General features: G+C 35.8%; 1 protein-coding gene across 2 annotated transcripts; it reads left to right on the forward strand.

Moving 5' to 3' along the window:
- Positions 1-1531: 1531 nt before the first annotated feature.
- Positions 1532-11834, forward strand: LOC105050003 (putative BPI/LBP family protein At1g04970). 2 transcript variants are annotated; one of them, XM_010929840.4, is made up of 6 exons: positions 1537-2361; positions 4229-4368; positions 6383-6734; positions 7766-8014; positions 10355-10480; positions 11333-11834. In XM_010929840.4, the coding sequence occupies exons 1-6, from the start codon at positions 1951-1953 to the stop codon at positions 11513-11515; spliced, it is 1461 nt and encodes a 486-aa protein (XP_010928142.1). In that variant the 5' UTR covers positions 1537-1950; the 3' UTR covers positions 11516-11834. The 2 variants fall into 2 exon arrangements, with proteins under 2 accessions (XP_073098538.1, XP_010928142.1); XM_073242437.1 differs by lacking the exons at positions 10355-10480; positions 11333-11834 and adding an exon at positions 8380-9665 and having other exon boundaries at positions 1532-2361.
- Positions 11835-16995: the final 5161 nt, after the last annotated feature.

Below are 16995 nucleotides of genomic sequence, written 5' to 3' on the forward strand. Positions count from 1 at the left end.
AAAAGTTGGTGAACAGGAGTTGAATGTAAGTAATAGCAGAGTTTTGACTCAGAGTTGGCTTACCACCCCTGTTTCTCTTATCCCCTTTTATAGATGAGATTTTTGTAACCATCAGACGTAGTCCCGTATTTTATAGCGCTAAATCATCAGGCCATAATCGCATAGTAAATCGTTAATTTCCACTGATCGCACCGTGATATGCAGTCGGTAACTATTCGTGACGGTTATGGTATATCTGAGTTGACTGACCGACCATATATCGGTAGAATCTGTGAGCGACCATCGGCTATTAGATCTATTATACCGACGGTCAAGTCATCTGTCATTGATCGGTAGTCGATAGTCGAATATCAGTCGATCAATCGATCTTAATTGATCAGCTGACAATAGATCGATGTAATTAATTCGGTCGGTCAATGAAGAATCGGAGCTGTTTGTTCGATCGATGCATGGTCGGAGTCACGAAGATCAAAATCGGGATCGGTCGATTTACCCCAACACAACTTATATACCTTATGTTACAGCAGGGATCCACCATAGTGTTACAAATGTCAATTACTTATATACCACCGATCCGCTACATCCATAGCAACTTAAGCAAGCATGTAACCACAAGTGTTAAAAGTTCCATAGGATATGAGCAAGTATCACATAACTTTCGATTTTGCTAGAGTTGAGTATGGATCGAATTCGATCGGATTGAGAAAAAATTTTCATACATCTGAATTCAATTGGATTGAAAAAAATTCAACCAACTGGTGATTGTTTATCATATATAAACCTTTTGAAACCGAAGTGAATGGTTTGTAGTGGACTCGAGTGAGTTGTGTTGGTTTAAACTTCAATATTGACCCAATATTGATTTTAAATCGAATATTGGCTTCTTTAATTTTATTTATTTTTTTTTATCGATTTAATGTAAAAAAAATTTAAATTTTATAAATTACAAATTGTGAACTTATTTTTGAATTTTTATAAAGTAAAACAAAAAAAAGAGAAGATTTGCTTATCTGAAAGCAACTATATTCAAAAACTTTGATTTTAGAATTATTTCGAATTGATATGCTTTGATCAATAATTCAATATTAATATTTTCATGAATTCAAATGGCCGATGGAATGATTTTTAGAATGGTGTATTGAAATCTAAATGATGTCGTTTTAAATAAAAATGAATTTGTGAAATACTATATCGATTAGTTTCGATTTCAAACAGATTCAAAGTATAAAAAATAAATTTAATTATAAATAATTAATTTTTTTATAAATTTTATTTTAATTATATTTAATTTATATTTTTTGATCGATCGAAATATTTGTTAGATGGAATTTGACGAACTTCTTCGAATTTTGATTATTTACTCAGCCCTAGGTTTTGCAGCTTGTCCGACAGAAATTTAACCAACCGGATTGCAGCCCTAATCCCAACTCCACCAACTCCGTGGCTGTAGCAGGGCCCGCTAATTTAAACACCTCCGTCGCCGAGGGTGGTCTCAATTCAAAACCAGGCTTAAAGGTGAAGGACGGGCCTCCCTCGGGTACCGGACGATAGAGGCGTAACTGGTCAAGCATCCTTTATGTCACTGTCTCCACGGGTTTGGGTTGTATCTTTCGCGCTAAAGAATGATTGATCTTCTCTCGCAGCATCGACCGTTGGATCGCGTCCGGCACAGCTTTTAAAGTATGTCAAAAGTCTTTCGTCTGCCGGCTGCACAGATCGTTAATGGATTATTGCACGATCCAACGGTGAATCCGTGCGAAGAGGGTGAATCCTTCTTTTGCGCGAAAAATACAACCTCTGTGACTCTGTCCTTGTCTGCGCTCCCCTCTCATCCTCCCCGGCCTCCTTTCCCTCCTTGTCGCCTTGGTCATAACAACCCTCCCCCTGCCTCCCCTTTTCCCTTCGAGCCCTCTCGTCCGCCGTTCCCTTCTGGGCTTCTCCCCAAATCTCATGGCAACCCTACTCCCTTTCCTCCTGTTCCTCTCCATCTTCTCTGATTCGGCCACGGCCCATCTCCAATCCAAAGAAGAAAGCTTCATCTCCGTCGTCGTCTCCGAGAAAGGTCTCGACTTCGGGAAGGACCTGCTGATCGAGAAGGGAAGGAAGACCCTCATCCGGCACCGTCTCCCTGACATCGAGAAGTCGGTGAAGATTCCGGTCGTAGGGACCGTTAGCATGACGGCGACGAACATCACGCTGTTAAGTATCAACGTTTCATCTTCGACGGTTCAGCCCGGCGAGTCGGGCATCTTGATCGTTGCTTCGGGGGCGACGGCTAATTTGAGCATGAATTGGCGGTATTCGTATCGCACGTGGCTTATTCCTATTGAAATCTCCGATGAAGGAAGTGCTTTTGTTCGGGTAATTTGAATTCCCCTCTGCTCATGTGTGTTAATAACGTTTGTCGATTTGTTTTAAACTTCTTTGCCTCTCTTGATTTGTTTGGTGGACTGCTCACGCTTCTCACTCTCTGCGGAAAGCTAAGAATTTTCGTTTTGTTATGGACATCGTCGAACCCAATTTAGTGAGCTGCAGTAGGATTTAGGGAGGTTTTTGAATCCATTATTACTTCTTGTGAATGCTTGGACTATCTTTGGGAGTGGAAGATTCACAAGCCTTGATTGGGTAGGCTTCTGGTTATTGGGAGAATGGTAATTAACTGATTCAATTCTGCATGCCTAGGTGGAATCTATCCCAATTTACAATGTTCTTGGAGGCTTAATTTAGTGAAGGTGGTGGTGCGGTCTATAGAACCAAGAATTAGCTTGAAATGCTGCTAGGCGTATTAGATATAAGTTGAAAGCCGAAGAAGTATGAGCAACATGTAAAAGCCAAAGAGAGAAGTTTCTATTTGGAACAAAGGTTAACCATTTCATTCATGCTTAACCTAATGGAGTCTAGGGCTTATGTAGCTGCTTTACAGAGGCCGAGTCATGGAATTAAAAAAATAATATGGTCAACCTGCCTTCTCTGACTTAGGGAGCTCTCATGTTGAATGTATGAAGAGGCTAGGAGACAAGTCAACAAACAAAAAAAATTTTGTTTCACTTTAGCCTAAGTTGCTCTATTGAATTTACTCAGTGAAATTGCCATCATTTTGTGGCTCTAAGTAGATAGAGCACTTTTTGTCACTCCACCAGACTGGGATACTCCCTAACCACTTAGATTGATAAGCATACAGAAACGCATGGAATACCAAGAATGGGAGAGGACAAGGATAGAAAACCAACTATTTTGAGTTGCATGATCCTGCCACAGTGTCTTCAGTTTCCTGATCAGAGTTAGTAGATGGTAAAAAAGGCTTGTGGAAGGTTTGTTCAAGAATGCTTCAATTTGTTCAAGAAATAGATTAGCTTGTAGTCATTGCCAGATCCAGTACAGTCAAGGTTTCTCACTTGGATAGTTAGACATGAACGATTCAGGAGATGGAGGTCTCCTTGTTAAAACAGACAGTCATCAAATATATGCATATCTGAAATTGTAATAAGTATTATTATTGCAGTTTTACATCCTTTTTATTTGTCCCAGACTAACATGCTCAAGCTATTATTGTAGCTTGTTTGGGTAAATTATTTATATTTCTGCATATATTTCTCCTTTTTTTAAACTTTAATAGCTGTAAGCAGTGCATTCTACTAGTTGTTAGAAAATATTAAAAGAAAAGGTGAGACTTTTTGGTTCATGTATCACAATATTTTGAACAAGTTTCTTCTCTTATTGTAGGACATGCTACGCTAAAATTTTAGTCATTGCTCTTTGGGCCGCAGTTGCAGCCATCTTCTATTCCTCAAATTTATTAATAGCAGTCTCTCTTTCTCATTCTTTTCATCATAATTATAGAAGGCATAGAACTTAGCTTCTCGTTCTCATTATTTCATCATAATTATCAAAAGACTTAGAACACTTAGTTTGCAGAATGTCATAGTTTTAATGTTCTTTCTATATTAATATTTTTCATGCTTGACTTGTATCTGTCATGCATCATTTTTTCTTTTTTTTTGCTTTTCTTCCTCTCTCGTTGATGTCTATTTATGGAACTTATTCTACTATTTCTATGCACTCTGCATTGACTCTTTTTTATTTGTGACTAATTAGCTTCATTGTTCTCTTTATCAATGTTTACTTAATCTTCTCTTCTTTCTTCTCCTCTCCCTCTCCTTGTTGGCTGCCTGCCTACTTGTAATGTATTTCAACAAAGGGAAACTGATGATTCCTACTTCTAGGTAAGGTTGAAGGCCTGGAAGTTGGGCTCACCGTTGGCATGGAAAATCAAAATGGAACTCTGGAGCTGAATGTCATAGAATGTGGCTGTTATGTAAAAGATATGGTCATAACCTTGGATGGAGGAGCATCTTGGTTTTATCAAGGGTATGCAACCTCATTGATCATTATTGTAAAAGATTTGAATCTTGTGAGTGTTATGGTGCATTGTTTTTGTTAATCAAGTGGACTTATGGTTTATTATAAATGCCAAGCCATATAGGTCGTATACATAGAGTTTTGCTAATAAAATGAGAACACACCCATAGGCGAAGTTCTGACATGAATTGTATTCCTTTTCAATCTATTCCATTATGACTAGAAGTTAATATTGATCAAAGTGTATCACTTATTGTTAAGGTAGTGTTAATCTATATGCTAATTCATTTTCTTCCATTCTGGGAATTTATTGGTGATTTATTTTAAATAATCTTTCCAGCATTCATATTTTTAAATTTCTTGATATTTATGACGATAATTCGACACTCTAAAGAAGATCAGCTTAGCTCCTATGTGAGTATGAAATGTAAAAGTTAACACATGGTTGTTTTTTTTCTCTTGTGAGAAGTGTGATGGACTGCCTATTCCTTGTATTGTAAAAATGAAGAAGGATCCATTTATATTCTGATAAGGCACATAAAATGTATGTACTAAGAGATTCACTTGGCTGCACTTATCACAAGTGGTGCTTGTTCACCAGTAAGGAAAATAATTTCTCAAAGTTTTTGTTTGGTTAAGAATGGGCTAGTATTGCTCAGCATGCTTTGAATTCTTTGTATGCTTTTGTAAAGTTCTTTCAAGACATAAAGGTGATGTTTAAAGCAAATTTATCTTCAGTGAAAATGTCTTGCATGGAAATATAAGCTCGGCCAAGGTAGTCATAACTGCAGTTTATACTCGACCTAGGGAAGCTTTATTTATTTATTTATTTATTTATTTATTTTAGGAAAAGGTAGACATAGACCATCAGACATTTCATTAAGGGCATAAAATATGTACAGGTACAAAATTAAAAGATAGGAAAATGTGTGCAACTACTATCTTAGTAATATACTTTCAGGGGACCCCATTGGAACCAAAAAGCTTTAATCTCATCAACCAGAGTAGCTTTCATCTTTGTTTCAAAGCTAGAGATGCTCAATTACTTTCTTTCCGTATTCCACTATACAGAAGCTAACATATCCCTGCCTTCCATTTCTTGTCGATTCTTCTAACTCTCCAAGATCCTCACAAAGAAGCTGGAGAACCAGCACAACCTTTAAATTCATCTTGTTTATGAAGTACTCCAAAATTGTTTTAAGAGCATCTGTGAAAAATATAAGAGGTGTCTTCAGGTGCAGAATTGCAGAGAACACATTGTGCTTGAGCCAGCCAAGACATCTTAAGTTCAGTAAGTTCTAACTTCTAAGTCTAAGCTGTCAGAATCTTATGCTTAGCAGGAGGTGAAATAAAAATTCACCTTCTTTGGTATGTGGATTTTCCAACACACGTATCCCAAAATCAAGCTGGCCACTAGGATCAGCCTAAGGTAGCCACTAGCTTGTCTTAGAAAGCTGGTTGGACCAGCCCAGCCATTGAGGCATCGACAACCCCAGGTCCTTCAGTAGTGGTATTCGATTGCACTTCTCATCAAACATCTAGAATATAACTTTGGTGGCTTTGTGCAGCCAACAGTACATTTTCAGTTTTAACATTAAGGACTTGGTTCAAGTTGCACAAACATGAAGTTTGTCTAAACTACAAACCTAGCCCAAGCCTACCTATATCTTATACAGAGCCAAAGTATTTTTGAGATTCGCCTCATAAAAGTTAGATAGGTACTCTTTCATTCCAAAAGCGAATGCACTTTCAAGAGTTTTGATTTTCTTGATTTGTAAAGCATAGGACACTATAAATGTTGACACCGTTTACATAAAGGGAATGGAACTCCTAGCTTGTATATATTTCCACTAAAATACCCCATAGCTACAACATAATGTTCGTAGTACCAGAAGTATGGGATACAACTTGAGTAATATGTCCTAAAGAAAAATTTATACCCTTTTTCTTCCGTTCTTGATGCATATTCATGTCGATAACCTGACTGACTAACTACCTTCCATGCTTTGTTTGTATTTTCTAGGTTTGTGAATGCTTTCGAGGATCGGATTAGATCTGCTGTGGAAAGTGCAATTACTAAAAATATTATTGAAGGGACGATGAAGCTTGATTCGTTATTGCAGACTCTGCCAAAGAAAATTGATGTGGATGATGTTGGTGTGCTGAATGTGACTTTTGTAAATGATCCAGTGTTTGGAAATTCTTCTGTTGAGTTTGACATTAATGGTCTAGTCATTGCATCAGATGAAGTTTCAATGCGAAGCTATTTACATGAAAATGCATGGATTTCAACATCTTGTGGGTGGATATTAAAGATGCTCTGGATCTCACTAGATGAGACTGTATTTAACTCTGCATCAGTGGTATACTTTCAGGTAATTTTGCCTCGTCTCCATAGCTTGCATTCTATTTGTGTCTCTCCATCTAGTATTTTTTTGACACATAAATATTAAAGCTTATAATTTTTCCAAGGTGGAATGCTATATCTCATGTTTGCACAAGTGAAAACCATTTATGTCACTCGACCTCAAACTGTTTCTTTGAGACCTGTGTCAAGCAGTTTCAGGAGTCACGTAACAATGGGTTCCTGTGTGGTTCACACACTTCTTGTTGTTTATGCTCATGTGGGTTTAGGACTCTATTTAGACTGGGGAATGACAATTTTTATGCCTCAGTTTACATTATTGAAGTCTGATGCGTCTCATTTGCTCTCGTTTTATAAATTCTGTTTGATGCGTGCTAAGCTGGTTGAATCATATTGGGTTTTCAGTTATTTTGGATTAATGAGTAATGCACCGTACTTCCAAACAATTTTAGTACGGATTTGAAATCTTGGTTCCAGCTTTAGTTTTGGCTGGTTAATGAAGTTTCCATTTTGCTAATTTTGGCATCTTTCAGTTTAAGTATCCATCATGTGTTTACTCGTATATGTAAGTAATATTTGAACATGATTTCAAAAACTTCGGTAGCTCAACTCCATTAAACTTTTTTATCTCTCAACTATTCAATAATTCAAATCCCAACAGGACGTCCTACGGGATACTGGGACAGGGTACCATCCCATGTGTCAGGACAGGATCATCCCGCTAGCGTCCCAATGTCCCAATCGGAACGTCTTGGGACATCCTCTATCCCAAGTGTCGGGACGGGGCGGGACAGCGGCGCATTCCATTCCATGAAAAAATCAGGACGGTCCTTTCTCATGGGATTTAAAGCCTTGCAACTATTTAATTTAGCATTTGGTGAGATAGTTAACTTGTGATTAATGACCAAGCAATAAGAAGAGTTTGTTTCTAGTAAACTAGGTAGTTGTGAATAACAAGTACACTATTGATCATCTTCTGTGTCTGGCAACAGCATGAAATCTGTGTATCAAGTATTTTCTGATGGTCATCTGTTACATCAGGCAGGATTGATGCATTGGATTGTGGACAAGGTACCTGATCAGTCTCTTTTGAATACCGGTAGCTGGAAGTTTCTTATTCCTCAGTTGTACAAGAAGTACCCAAATGATGACATGATACTGAATATTTCAGTAACTTCTCCTCCGCTCATAAGGATTACACCAGAAAATATTGGGGCTATCATTTCCTCAGACATGACAGTCCATGTGTTGGATGCCTGCGAGTCAATTCCTGTTGCATGCATATCAGTGGTAAGCAGAATTTTCTTCTGTCGCAAAATTGTTTTCCTTGTTGCTTTCAACTCAATTCTAGTTCATGCTGTGTGTGCTGCAGTGTTTGTCATTGCTATTAGATGTTCTAGTGAAAATTCAGCACCATGAAAAAACTTGATTTGATATCTGCATATCTGGTAATCCACTGATTCATGTGTTTAGTTCCTGTCAGAGGTTTCTAGTATGAAAAGATTTTGGGTCAAGTTCTAGTCAACCTGACTTGCTATTACCATTAGCATGATCCAGACATGCTGACTCCAGTCAGATTATTTGAAACTTAGAAATAAATATCATGAGATTATCATGATCATATAGGTCTTTATCATTTCTTTTTCCTTTTTCAGAGATATATGGGAAGAATACTAAATTTGACTTTGAGCCTGGAACGCTCTTCTCAGAACTTCTGGAATGCCACCTAGCAGACCCAGGTCCTATTAGCTATAGATTCTGGTTAGATGAATCTTTTTCTCAGTTAGTTCTGACACATGACCTAGGAGTTGTAAGTACCCTTCTCCTCTGGCTGAAACTTGGATAATCAAGAAAGCGAAGGACTGCTGAGGTGATCTACTTTCAACATTCCATATAATTTGCCATTATGGTGCTCGCAGGTTTTTTGATTGTGATAATTTCAAGGAAGATGTACATATAGGGTCAGGTTCAAGTTACAGTTGGTGTAATACATCCAGTGTAACTTTTATAGAGTTATACCTTTTTTGAATTGGATGATGTTGCTCGCATATTGATGAATTGAACCATTGGATGTGATCTACTATCTTTTCAAACTGTTTACACACCAAAAATTATGTGATTCGAAGATCGCTGGCTTATGCATCAAGTGGTAAAAAATTTGATAGTTTAAATAATATGAAAAAATTGACCACTTAATGCATCAGCCAAGAGTCTCCGAATCATATAATTTTTAGTGTGTAAGCAGTTACAGTTAACAGTCTATATCTAATGGCTCAATCATTGATGTGAGACCCTCAACGTCCCATTCAAAAAAAGGATTTATCTCTATACGAGTCACATGAGTTGTCTCTTGTTCCTAACCACATACATGCATATATACATGATGTGTGTGTGTGATGTGGATGATAACTTGTTTGGAGAAAAAACTATAACCAATACTTGACTGCATGTTACCCATGTATGAACTAAATGGAAAATTCATCACAGTTGTTTTAAATGCTTCCATGAATGACTTCTGTTATTATTTATCCCAAGGTAAAGCTGTTTTGTTTTTTTTTTGACATTGCATGCTTCCTCTGTGTTGCTTAGATCTCAGCAAGTAATGTTGATCATTAACTGTGCTAGTTGAGGTTACTATTTTTGAGAACTCATTTGGTTCATGGGAAGTGGATGGGGAAAGAGACAATTCCTGGAAATAGAGAAGTCTCTTGTTTGGTTGGAATTTTAAGAGAACAGAGAATGGAAAAATCTCTTCCTACGGGAAGACACTTCCCACATTTCATAGAAAGTAGAAACCCATTGGGGAGATGAATTTTGAAACTTTTCATGGGATGAGAACTGATAGTGCTTTTTTTTCTAAAAAATACTCTTTTAAGATCCACCATTAAGATTTTGCAAAATATCAATGAATGATAAGGACAAAATACTGAATAGTGATATATGCCAAGGTTTTCATTTTCTCTTCTTGAAAAAATCTTAGAAAATATGATATATAATTATATTATATTTATAATATTATATTATATTAATATTATCCTAGTATTTATATGAATATAAATATAATGTTTGTATTAATATTATTATAATATTTATACTAATATAATATTTTTATTAATATTAATATAGTATTTATATTAATATATCGTTATATTTATATGTATATTAATAAATTTATTATATTAAAATATTAATATAATATTAATATATATTGGTGTTATATTAATACAATAAATTATTATGATCTAATGTTATATTATAATATATGATTATAAATATAATTTATATAAAGTTCAGAGCAAAAATGTATGACCGTGCATCTATTAAGGATATAATAGATATTCTACACAGTTTTTCAGGAAAATGAATGCTCAACCAAACATAAGCCACTCTCAATAAGTTACTTTCTCATGGTCAACCAAACATGTCAAAATCATATTTTTAGGAAATAATTTTTTAAGAAGTAATTTTCTTCCCGAGAAAAAAAGTTCTTCCTGTGAACCAAACGAGTCCTGAGTGTTTCTTGAGTTATCTTCCTAGAGCATCCTGCTGGAACCTAATTTACATCTTCATGGTCCAATAAATGATTCATGCCTCTATATTTGTTTCACTAATTGCCACTGGTTTCTGCAGGTAGTTTCTGTTTCAGGGGTTGTGGAGATATCAGGAAATAACCTAGGTGGTAGAGTAGAATTAGATGATTTCACCCTGAAATTGAAGTGGAGCAAAGTCGGAAACTTTCATATGCATCTAATTCAGGTATTGTAACTTAGCTTATAGTTGTAAAGCATTTCACATCTAGTTCTAGCCCTTCAAGATGAATAGTTTTGGAACTTGGTCGAATCCTGGATTTCTTTACCGCATCACGTCGTTCCTTTTTATACTTGAAACATAGCACTGTCAATTTGAGTAGAGCATACCAGGCACTTTCCATTGTTGATCTATTTGAGAAGAACATTGGTATGTTACAAATGATAAAAATGCTGCATATCACCCTGGGAAGATCTGATTGCTCCAAGGTGTCCATCGTTATAAGCTTCCTTTTTTCCTTTTTTTTTTGTGTGTGTGTGCGTGCGTGTGTGCGCGCGCGCGCATGTGTGGAGATTGTAAGTTAGCTAAAGTTGTAGTAAAATTGTAGAAATCAGAAATTATATCACAGTCAATATCAATTGAAGTTGGCACTTTTATGTTTCATGGATGCCATGTCTTGGTCCTCTTGGATGAGGAGGGCCATTATAGAATCTTCAGCCTTCAGTATCACAATTGCACATCGGCAGTACAAAGAGCCATAAAAGCATGCATGCAAATGCTTAGCAATAAGAGAAATAATGGTTCCATCATTGAGAAAGAAAGTTGGCCGAACTATTATACATATATAACCTGAAGTGTTCTGTGTTTTTCTAAACAACTCCTGGTCATTGTCTGTGGTTGCTGTGATTCACCTAATTTTTTGATTGTGCTGGTATTTTTATATCATTTATTAATGTATATACTTGTGCTTTCAGCCAATTCTTTCAGGATTCTAGTCTTTTCTTTACTTTTCTTTTTTAACCGCAAAATGTATGGTGTTATAGATCTCATTGTTATTCAATTTTTTTAATATTCATGTAGGGGGTCATGCGGGCCTTCCTGAACATTGTATTTGTGCCATATGTTAACATGCATCTCAAGCAAGGTTTTCCTTTGCCAATCATCCATGGGTTTACGCTCCAAAATGCAGACATACTCACCTTCAGTTCAAGGATGGTTATATGTTCTGATGTAGCATATACCAGTCTCAGTGGTGTCGTGTGATCTGCCTTCTAGCATTCACACACACAGATGGGAAAATTAATGGATTTGGAATGATGCGTGCAGCATACAAATGCTGGAATCCGTGGCTGGGAGTGGGCAGTCCACAGGCCTGGATTTGTATTGATCCCAGTGGAGCATGTTAAAACTTTTAAATTCGCTCACGCTTAGGGCTGGCCCATTTCCAGCCCTAACTGGGAGATCACTTTGTAATTTCCATATGTGTATCCTCTGTACTTCGGCCACAGGCCAGACGGGTGTAAAATATTCAAATGAAAGTCTGATTGTTTAATTTGTATTCATGATTAAGTGATTTCTGTAAGCAAGCCCTCTCAATTATCAGGCAGTAGATTATATCTTATGATCTTTCTCTGCAAATATTTGCATTTAATTTTAAACATATTATGGAAATAAAAACAGAGGTAAGCCTCTGAATACTAACTATTGCTTTGAAGATGTTACATGGCATGCAATTCAGGATGGAGGTTGTACTGACTTACCGTTCATAGTAAGATAATGATTGCTTAGTTTTCAATTCTGATGCATACAAACAGCGTGGCGACTATAGGCGCCTGTTAGAAGAATCACAGACAAGCTCTATAGCTTGGCAAATGGCAGGTCACACCAAGGTGTTTCTTCTCTGTTGTATGAAGAAGAAGATTGAATATATGATATCAGGTCCCACAGCAGTTGCCAGCTTCTTGGATCTCATGGCAATGATCCCACATCATTTTTTTTTTGAAGGCAAGTGGAGGAAGCTGGGTGCCACCTCGAGAATTATTTTGAAGGCAGTGACCCCATATCCATCAGGCAGGTGGTGCTGCTTGGGATTGTAAGCCTGCGAGTGATGGAACCTATCTGTGATGTGTCATAATATTGGGTGGGGGTTAATGTCAAGGTCCCATACATATCAACTGGGTCAGGGTGCCAATTGGATTAACGAGTCTGGACAGTATCGATGCCGGCCTCTTCCTTTCTAACCTTTTGTCTCATTTCTCTCTCTTGAGTGTTGTATGCACCACTTCCAATCACTCGCGCACGTATTCAGTTCCCCCATGCATTGCTTTCTTGTTCTTCCTATTCTTCTCGCCTAACTGCAATGTGCATTTGCTTCTCTGCTTCACATTTCTTTAAGATCTTGGTGGTCTCTTCCCTATTTCTGGCACCCAATAGGCAATAGTGATGGTGGCCTCGATCTGTGCAACTGTTTGACATAGTCAATATAAGAAGTCCAATGTCATGGTCCAGAACGTTTCAAAGGTCACTTGGAGATGATTCACATCACGGTGACATACTAATTTAGCTAATGGAAGTGATATTTAGGAGTGCTATATGGTAGTTTTTGACGAAATAATCGAATGTGGAAACCATTTTTCATCTTTTGGACCGAGGTAACAGGGATGCAACATGTCTTTAGACGCAGGGAGTGTTTGTTATGCATATTTGTTTGCTTGTTATGCATGTTTGATACGTTTCTCCAACATCCAAGTTCTACATGGGATTACTTTCTAGTCAGATCCCGTTTAATGATAGCGGCCACAAAATTATTATTTGATTATTTGACATAGCAATTATTTTTACACTTCAGAATGATGCAATGTCAGCTCTGTGTTTTGCACATTGTTGTAATATGATCCACCCTTCTTCCAATTCGAACTGGGGCTCGTTGGTGGTGCCTACTTATTAGCTAATGTGGAGATGATGTGACTACTTATCAGCTGATGTGAAGGTAGTTATATGATATAAACTTATTATTATAATCACCAATCATCGCTCCCATAAACAAAACCAATCCCCAAACCCTAACCCTATCCCCTTAACACTCCTCCAAACAACGACAATGAGGATGACAACAATCTCCTCCACATCCAATCCTACCCTCAGTCTCTCTTCTTGAATGAGGAGGAGGCGGTTAACAAGGATATTGACAAAATTGAGTGAAAACGACGACCATAAGCTTATCCTCAACAGCCATACAATCTTCAATTGCCAACTCCCAGTTCTACACCTTCAGGTACAACTCTCATGCCTTGATGGTCCTACTACATCTTCAAGAACCATCTTGTGATGTCTGATAAAATTACAACGTTACCATGGGTCCTCATCCTCAACTCGTTGGTGCTTTATGTGGAAATACTTGAAATAAGAACACCACTGGTGCCTTGAGGACAAGCTCACCACCCACCTTGACTACACCCCTGGCTCCCTCCCACCCTCTTCTTCAAGAATAACCCAGCCTGGCATGTCTCTCACGTCAACCATTAGAAATTCTTTGTGCACTGCACGGCATAGAAAATCTAACGTGGAACGTACCGCTTCATTCTATTGGATCACGTAGCTATCATTTTCTAATATGCATCTAATGTTCATTTTCTAATATGCATCTAATGTTCGCAATTTTATTTTTTTTGTTTGAAATTTTGAATAACGAAAATGTTCTTTTTAAAAATTATGACATCTCTTCTCAAAAATTATGATATCTCTTCACAAAAATTAAGACACCCCCGTAGAAAATACTAAACTGAACTTTTCAGCAGCAGTATCATAATTTTTATGAAAGAGTATTTATGATATTTCTTCATAAAAATTATGACATCCCTTCACAAAAATTATGACATCCCTGCAGAAAAGTTCAGTTTAACATTTCCTATAAAGTTTTATCAAAAAATATTATAATTTTTAAAAAAAATATTTTTATCATTCAAAATTTTAGATGAAAAAATAAAATTGTGAATATTAAATATTATGACATCTAACAAAACGAAATGATGTACTTCACCTCAGATTTTTTACATCATAAGCGGTGCACAAATAATTTGTCATCAACTATAAGCTGGACATTGTCCCCGCTGCACATCCCAATCCAAACCTCCTTAACCACCTTGGCCTGAAGGAGATCGTCAGTCACTTCCAAAAGTCTTGGACTTTTGGGGTCAAATTTTACAATGCTCTTTATGTTGTTTGTCCACATCTATGTCACTTCCTAGTTTACTTGCATTTCCGCCCCTTCCACCATATCATATTTCATCGTCTTGAAAAAAAAAAAAAATCTAACAACATGTAAATGCTTCTGTGTTAGTTGACAAATATACATCTCTGGCAAGTCTTGTTGCGGATTAATGGAAGATAAACTATATTGCAGTGGTGTACAAAATATAGGGTTTGACATGGTATCAATTCGAAATATGAAAAGATACCTATAATTTTATGTAAAATGTAGAAAGTATTTTTTTTTAAGTTTTTAAATTTAATTATTTTAAAAATTTTAGATTTTATAAAAATTTTTATTGTAGGCTTTGATTCGTTATAATCAGATTCTCAAACTTTTATAATATTGTAATTTCTCTCCTAAGTGCTATTTTCGTCTGATGTTCGTGGCGAAAATATCATATGCTATCATATGACATAGCAGAAGTAGATGTGACATAGAATTAGCAGACGTGGAACCATAAACTTCTTCTTATTTCTTATTTTTTTCTTCTAGCTATGATTTTTATTTTTTATTTTATTATTTTTCTCTCATCTTTTTGGAGCATGACCCACTTAAGAAAAAGATGGGAGAACAAAGCACGGAAAATTAGATTGGTTGTTCTCATTTTCTTTTTGGTTTCTTTTAAAATTTAAATTTTTCAAAATTAGTTTGTGGGTTTATAAGATTTGCTACTGATCAAATGAACCGATATTTCGAATCATTACAAACCCAGGAATCTTATCAATCACACAATTTTCTAAACAAATATAAACAATAAAAAAAAAAAGAGGTAATCAGGTAACTAAGATCCGTGTTATCTCAAAGTTCAAATTTTTAATACTTGATAAAAAGGATAATAATTGAAGCAGTCTTAATGGTGGTTGTGGCCTCCATGAAGAAAGGTTTAGAGATGGTAATGGAGATAGATGGAGGATGGTGGTGTAGAAGGTGGTGGAGTTTTAAAAGAGATAGCGATAGAAAAAAGTGATAAAATTAAAAGTAGAAAATTTGGTTAAAAGAAAAAAATAAAAAAAAGATACTGATAATTCCACATCAGCTTCCATTACATATCATATGATAGCACGTAACATTTTCATTACGGTCGTCAGACAAAAATAGTACTAATGTAAAAAATTATAATATTATAAAAATTTAAGAATTTGATTGAAATGAATCAAAATTCAGAATAAAAATAAAAATTTCAAAAAAAAATAAGATTTATAAAATAATTAAATCAAGTTTTTATTTTATCTTACCATTTCTATGGCATCTATTATGTAGGTGCATGTGCACTAGGGCTGAGCATGGGGCAGATTGCCTTGGGTTGAGAAAAAAATTTGATCTGATTGAACCCAAACGGATTGAAAAAAATTTCATCTGCTGCCAATCATTTATCATATATAAACTATTTGAAACCAAAGTTAACGGTTTGTAGCGGGTTCGGATGGGTTATATCAGTTTGAGCTTTAATGTTGATCCAATATTGATTTTAAACATCAGAAATCAATACACCATTCAATTCATATAGAAATTATGATATAATAATTTCATAACATCCATAAGTTAGTACATAACATGTAATTATTATCAATTTTCAATTCTCCAAATAGTCTAAGTATTGAAAATACTATATCGGTCGGTCAGGTTTGATTTCATACGGATTAAAAATGCAGAAATCGAATCCAACCATAATTAACCAAATTTTTTATGAATCACAATTCGATTCAAGTTTGGTTTCATACGGGTCGAATTGGATGGGTTTATTCAAGTTTCGTTTATTTGCTCAACCCTAACGCGCACTAGCTTAGAAGTAGGGGTGCAAATGGCTGGGGTTGGATCGGATCATGAGTGATCTCGATCCAATCCGATTCGTTGATCGAGTCCTAATGTTGGATCCAGACCCATCCTAATTGAAAATCGGATTGGATCGGATTGGGTCCATGATCAAAAGTCTATCCATTTGGATCATTTGGGACGGATCGGGTTCATATATAATCTGATCTCAATCTAAAAAATTTGAATTCGACTCCGATCTAAATTTTAGTCGGATTTGGTTCGTATGATAAACCAACATATGCAAAATTTATGACAAAAAAATAAATATTATTTTATTTTATTTATTAATTTATAAATAATTTCTCAAAATCTCATAGTCAAATTGAGTAAAACTATATAAAAAATAACAGTGTTACAATAACATTTGAAATTCTAATCCTACTTTATTTGCTTTATAGTTTATATATTGAATTCAATACTAAATTCGGATCGAATTAGATCAGATCGGATCGAAATTCAGATCCGATTTAAAATATTAAATGAATTTAATTTTAAAATTTAATCTAATTTTATAAATCTTTTATAAATCAAATCGAATCTAAACGTTGGATCATATCGCAGGTCAATACTAACCATTTGCAGTATTTAGAAGGTGCATGGACGAATATTTCTTGCGCCTTTTCGCAGAGGAGTTTTTTTTTCTTTCTTTTTTATTTTTTTCCGATGTGTAGCTGCA

This window comes from Elaeis guineensis, chromosome 8 (genome assembly GCF_000442705.2).
Source record: "Elaeis guineensis isolate ETL-2024a chromosome 8, EG11, whole genome shotgun sequence".
In the NCBI taxonomy this organism is placed as follows: domain Eukaryota; kingdom Viridiplantae; phylum Streptophyta; class Magnoliopsida; order Arecales; family Arecaceae; genus Elaeis; species Elaeis guineensis.